Below are 6,891 nucleotides of genomic sequence, written 5' to 3' on the forward strand. Positions count from 1 at the left end.
TTATTATTTGGTTGAAGCATAATTTGATACTCTAAGGTAGTTTTAGTGACTGAGGAAAAATTCAGATGTACCCATGAATTTTATGAAGATGGGTAAGACTGATAGGGAGGTACTGAGAGAAGCAGTGGGATTATGATGATGATGAACGAAAGAGAAGCAAGATTAAAGTTACAGAAGAATCAGGTAAAATGTGAAGTCCTTGAAGACGTAACATGTATTTGTGCAAGGGACTTTAAAGAATTAAAGAAGTGAATTGTGAAATGTTGGAGTTAAACGTGCCGTGAAAACCGGCATTGTAGACCTTGAAGCCTGGTTCTTCCAGTCTTGGCTTTGGCCTTCATGTGTGGTGGCAGCCTGGGGCTCAATCTTGCACCTCCTGACCTTGGTGACAAGGAACAAGGCCAGGCCAAGGCTACACTTAGTGATATTCCTTAAACAAGTTACCATGATTTAACATTTATAAAACTGTTAAGTCTGATATATCAGTCTGTCTTCATATCTGTTAAAATTGAATATTTTTTAATGTACAAAGCCCCAAGCAACATTAGTGTTTACTGGAACTTAGTTAAAAAATAATTACCATCATTATTGAGCTAGCTCCATTTTGAATTGTGGTTTGTCTCACCTGTGTAGTTATAACAGGAATAAAAAGTACTGCAGATATTCAGACACATGCAGTAAGCAAGGGTGCATTCAGATTTCATATTGTAGTGGCTAGCAATATTTATTAATGTGTATTAGACCTAATTATTTTCAATTCAAGTACAAGTACCATCCAACTTACAACTTGCTCGACATACTACCACTTGCACTTACAACCGTACTTCTGGCAGCGTGGCTGGGCAGGCTGATGCATAAGAGTACACACTATATAACTCGGCGACACCCATCTTGGGAGAGCTCTCTTATTACTCAGGCAGCATCATTTTGAGTTACCCTGCCCTATCAGCAGCATCATACAGTATTAACTGTACTGTAGACTGAATGGCAAACCAATTTACGTTAAAATCGACTTAAGACATTCATGCAAGAACCTAACCCTGTTGTAACTCGATGCCTACCTGTACATAATATACATTACATAAATGATTAAAATATATCAGTAGAAGTACATTGTGGTAAAAAGATTGAAATAATGATTGTACATTACATTACAGTTAATGTAAGTACTTCATATAGCAAAGGTTTGTTATTATGCCCTACCCAATATGTCAACCATTTCTAAGGTTCGACTTTCGTCCATTTTGACTTACAACCGGTTGGTCGGAACCAAGCTCGGTTATAAGTAGGATGGTACTCATATATTTTTTGTTAGGCAGAACACTACAAGTATATATAAAGCTAAATTTGTTCCTCAGTTATTTAATCACTGAAATAAATTAAAGTCTGTAAGCTCAGTTACATTAATCTACTTTTATGGGTTAACTCAAATGATTTTTTTTTGTTGTATGATTGCAGTAGAAACGTAAAACCTAGAGTTTGAGCATACTATGTCGACTTGAACACCAATTCGGACCTTTAATCCTAGGAGTGGATTGAGACTCAGTCATGGACTCAGGTACCTTGTACTTGGACTCAGTCTTCTCTGATGGTGTGGACTTTGACTCAGACTTATTCTTCTTTTTGGATGTTGTGGACTTGGAGTTAGCCTTGGCCTGGGAATTTTTGGATTCTACTATAACTGGTGTAGACGGAAAGGATGATGTTCAAAATGCAGTTTCAGAACAGAAGGAGACTTGTGTAGGAGAGTTGGAAAGCATAAATTTGCAAGTTAAGGAATACAAAGAGTTATTAATAGAATATTCAGGGAAAATTTGTTTAGTAGATTTAAAAGAAAAGCTGTTGGTAGGGAGAAATGTAAATTAAGAAAAGGATATATGAAATTTGGATCTTGAAATAAAAATACAAATGGAGAAATTCTTTCAGAAGAGAATTCCATCTTGTGTCAACAGACCCAAGTATTATGAAGAGATTTTAAACTTAGAAAATTGATAAAATCCAGAACTATACGACAAAAAATGGAGTCTATAAGAGAATCATGTGAACTCTTGATGGTATACTTCCTTCACATTCACATACCTTACTGAAGACTTCTCTGGCTGTCGTTATATATCTTCAAGACAGAAAGTGAATTGTTATGCTCAACTTTTGTTCTCTGTACATTGTACATTGTTCTTAATGAAAAAAAGTTAGTGAATTTAATATGTTACCCGAGTTCTCTTTCTTGGTATATTTTTATTTAATTTTGTTGTTGTTGTTGTCAGTTATCTTTCTTGACTTCCCTTTATCCTATGTGCTGGTTTACAGTAACTTACTTTATTCTGTAAACTAATGGTCTAGCAAATTTATTAAACTAATGGTCTAGCAAATTTATATACAAATGCTTGGTATGTAGAAAGTACATTCACTTTGTACTGATAAATTTGTATGCCTCATTTTTTCAGTGTCCAATTACAAAACTTTGTATTAAAGTGACTATACATGTTTATTGCCAAGGACTGAATAGGATAGTGTGCAATAAGAATAAAGTTCATTGAATTGTGTTATTCTCATGAAAACCATGAAATTGTGGAATTATAAAGGTGAGGACTGTAACCCTTTCAGTTTATTGTCATGGTGTTGAATTTAAAGGGCTGTTTTATTGTCACTTTGGAGAACACTATTATGCTTGCCATATTTTTCTTTTATCTGGAAGTGACTGAGTTTGACTTCAAGGCTCTCACTGTCTCTTTCATCACTATGGAAGTATTATGCATGTAGTTTTCAGTTTTTAAATTATTTTTTTGTCCAGTTATTATTACAATATGTAGTTAGTTCATGAATGTTGGCATGAAAAATTAATTTTAAATTTTTAGTATTGTAACAAATACTTAGATAGAGAGCTGAAAGTGGAACAAGGTGAAGCAAAGAGGCATGGTACATTGCTTATGAAGATAGTGTGGTGAAGCACAAATAATGTACAGTTATTTAGTTCTCTCTGGATGGACGTTTGAGAGATTTATGGACCAACACGTTTAGTCAGAAAAGTTTTTTTGTTGGTTGATATAGTCACCCAGACTACAGATGAGCCAAACCAGAGAGAAATGCCATTGAACACTAGGTAAAAAGTGGAGCAAGGAAAATTAAATTTGTAAAGTGAAGGGGAAGTAAAAGTTAGAAATCAAGACAGCATAGGACCAAAACTACTGAATTGCCTACCCATGAATGTTTTTCCATGCTACTTTAGGTAATTTTGCAAGTATTGGGTTAGCGACTGTTAAACATATAGTGGTGAACAAGAGAGTTAGAACTACTGTACTTGAGGATCAGCAAGACCTCTCTGGAATTATATGAAAGCGTGGATAGCATTTTTCGTATTGAACTACAGTATATTTCTTGGAGATTTTCTGTATTGTTAATAATTACCAATTCCAACAAAATTTAAAAACATAGAATTACTTTATTCTAACCTTAATTTTGTTGATTGCAAAGTACATTATTTATATTGACGTCACAAATGTAAGGATTTCTATAATTAACCAAGATATTTTATTATATATTTTATTAACTACATATACTTCTCTACAATTCATGTACAATTAATTACACACACTGTTTACAAGGAATCCACAATGACTAATGTATGAGTATCACAGGGTAAAATAAAGCAAAATCGAAATCTGTAAAGCACCATTTTTTTTTTTCAGAAAGAAGGAATGTGACTTAACACTATGTAGAACCAAATATTGTGTTCTCAGGCCATGACAGACTTATACAGCACTTTTTATGATTTTTTGCATTGTACTAGTAATCGCATGTACATATAGGGTATGACAAATTTTATTTCAAGATTATATGGGTATTTTCAGTTACTTTGTTTACATTTGGAATTTTTCCTTCATTTCACATTTTCCATCAAATAAAGGATTTTCAAATAAATAAACTGATTAAAGTTATCTTTTAGATACTATGTTCACATTCATTAACCATACTCTAATTATATCTAAAACAACTATTTGTACCTTTACTAGGAATATAAAAAGTTGTATTTAATGTCTTGCTTGAATTTTGCAGTCATTTGAACAAATTAATCTTAAAATTTGGTTTATTATTAGCAGCCATTATGAACCTTGGCATTGTCATTTTGTTAGACTGCAATATTAAATTATTGGTAGGGATTCTTAGAAACATGGGAAGGTTTTCAAAGCCTTCTTAAGTACAACAATTAAGTTTACATTAAATACTGGAGGATTAGGAGCCCTGCTTTTGAGAGATATTTACTGTACCATGAAATTTTTATGAGTCATCACGGTAAGGCTGAAAGAGCGAAGGAACTGCACTTGTCTTTTGTGGACTCAATCTGTCACTTCCAGCACCCTGACCTCCAGCAGTTCCACTGTGTGGTGTTAATGATGAAGGACTGTTATTAGGGAGAAGTGTGCTGGGGCCGTTTGAGGATGTAGTGTGGGATGGTGAATCTAGAGTGGGAGTCAAAGGATGAGAAAGTGGAAGTGATGGGTACAGCAATCCACAGACACAAGAGTCCCCTACTTTAGGAGAATCTCTGAGGGGACATGTTGCTAGGTGTCCACCTACCAAGGGCCGTGGTGAGATAGGTGTTGGTGTTAAGGGTGTTGAGGTTAGCGCTGAATGTACTTCATGTTGTCGAAGCTCTCCTGCCCTGAAATAAGGTGAAGCTAGGAAACTGGAGTGAGGTCGAGGATAAGGTGCAAAGCGGCCTAAAGATGGTGGCTGAGTTGGAGCGGTGTATGCTAAAGGGGGTGTCGCTGCACCGACTCCTGCTGCTGCTGCTGCAGCTGCAGCAGCAGCTGCCCATGGTGTCCCTGGAGAGAATGTTGGTGGCAAGTATGGTGGATAAGCTCCAGTGGCTGCTGCAGCATGTATGAGATAAGCAGCTAAAGCTGGATCAGCGTAGGGCCATGCTAATGTCATCCTCTGACGTTTGTCCTTCATTCGACGGTTTTGAAACCATACCTGGAATGGTCAAATTATAGTGTTCAGTAGAAACAGTTATGTTGAACTATAATAATCATTACCTGAATTTTAAAAACTGTATTCTGATTTGGGATGAAGGGTGGGTCACAATGAGAAAGTAGAGTTGGCTCCTTTTAAATAATTTGGTAATCAGTGCACTGTTACTTCAGCCGAGTTTTTCTCTTTCAATCTTGTTTTTTGTTGTCGACTCATTTATTTTCAGAAAACTTTATAACTAATAATTGTACTATTACGTATTGCAAATATACTTTACTATGGAAATAAGATGAATGTAAAGTCCAGGTATTTTAAAACGAATACATTATCAAATATGTAAAAAGACACTGAATTTATGTGGTGAACTTAAAGAGATCAATGTAAGTTTTTATAAAAAAAAAACTCAAATACAGTTCAGTAATGGTAAATACGTAAACCAAATGGGAATACAAATTACTTGCTTAGGTTTCAGTTCCAATGTATATCTGTTGCAACAAAAATTTTAATCTTAGTTTTCTTGGGTTATCATAAATTATACGATCTTGCTCTGTGCATATCCAAAATAACTGAATTGAGTAGAACTTACTTTGATTGTAGATTCAGGAAGATTGAGTTCTTGTGCCAGTTCACATCGCCGTGGTCGACTGACGTAATTTTCTTTATAGAATTCCTTTTCCAGTCGAGCAATCTGTTCCCTGGTGAAAGCTGTGCGATACCTGCGAATCTCTGCTGATGACTGAGCCCCCAGTGGTGACTGGGTGGAATTTTGTTGTGGTGTTGGCTGCTGCTGCTGTTCACCTGCATTTGCAGAAGTAGGAGACGAAGGACCATGGCCTTTAGTTGGTAAATCACTGTCTTCTGAAATGTGAATGAAGATGGAGTTGAGGTTCCATTCTCAGTGTACAAAGGGCTATATTTGGTCTGATCAGTGCACTTCTAACTTTGAGTAAAACTACAGAAAATGATGAATCATTAGATACCAAATGTGATCATGCAAACTATCACCAAACAAAAATGATGAATTAATCTTGACAGAAACAGACATTTTTCAAGTTGTGCCAAATATAATGCTTGTGTTATATGTATATGTTGCTGTTTGCTTTTGGATTTCATAATAAGAATTATATTCATTATCGAAAATGCTAATTGTTGGTGGTTTCTCCTTAAAGGAAACGTCTGATTTCAAGAGAATTAACACCTCTACACAGTACTTTAATTATGTCATACGAGTATATCAGAGCCTGTACTAGCTAGCCTCGATAACCAGAGGCGATCAGTGTCAAACTAAGTGCTTTATGTCGGAAGAATTTATACAGAAAATAGGATACAGGCCTGAATCCCTTCAGCCAGATCCTCACTGAATAAGGGTTGTCACAGGGAAGGTCAGCACATTGAGCTGTCAAAGTGCGATGGATGCAGAGTAACACAAGAGTGGGTAGAAAAAGTGAAAGTGGAAAAACTTTGTGGTCAAAAGGGACTAAAGAAGGGTAAATGCACAGTCGTTCCCAGGATTAGAAGAAGAGAAAGATCAAGAGTTTAGTTGCTTGTTCATGTTGGGTTGGGGTCTTGTCAGATGTTTGCTGATCTGTTTCAGACCATGGAGATTAGAACAGTTTAGGGCCCCCATAGAACCAGCAGTTGTGCAATTGAAATTTCCACTATAGAGGGTTTGAGCAATTGAATACATACTTCTTCACTTTTGTTCAATATTCTTTTTTTTTTTTGCGAGTATTCCAAGCTGAAATTGTACTTTAAAAATTGATATCTATTTCTCTACATATTTGTACTTGAGATGGGGATGATGTGGTAATGATGTAGATGTATTGCATGGACTACTTATAGAGCAAGATAAAATACAAATGGACAATAGGTATTCCTTATTCATTTCGGTAACTGAAATCAATTGAAAATCTGTGAAAG

The 6,891-nt window shown here is 35.6% G+C and overlaps 1 protein-coding gene across 1 annotated transcript in view; it reads right to left on the reverse strand.

The window, feature by feature from the left end:
- Window positions 1–3,526: 3,526 nt before the first annotated feature.
- LOC136849749 (segmentation protein even-skipped-like) overlaps window positions 3,527–6,891 on the reverse strand; it is a 36,446-nt gene continuing 33,081 nt past the window's right edge. The window contains exons 3-4 of the mRNA XM_067123148.1: window positions 5,558–5,829; window positions 3,527–4,974 (exon numbers count right to left, since the gene is read on the reverse strand). Of these exons, the coding sequence (XP_066979249.1) occupies window positions 4,276–4,974; window positions 5,558–5,829 (971 nt within the window). The 3' untranslated portion in view covers window positions 3,527–4,275. The remainder of the gene's footprint in view (window positions 4,975–5,557; window positions 5,830–6,891) is intronic.

Source organism: Macrobrachium rosenbergii, chromosome 21 (assembly GCF_040412425.1).
Source record: "Macrobrachium rosenbergii isolate ZJJX-2024 chromosome 21, ASM4041242v1, whole genome shotgun sequence".
NCBI classification, from domain to species: domain Eukaryota; kingdom Metazoa; phylum Arthropoda; class Malacostraca; order Decapoda; family Palaemonidae; genus Macrobrachium; species Macrobrachium rosenbergii.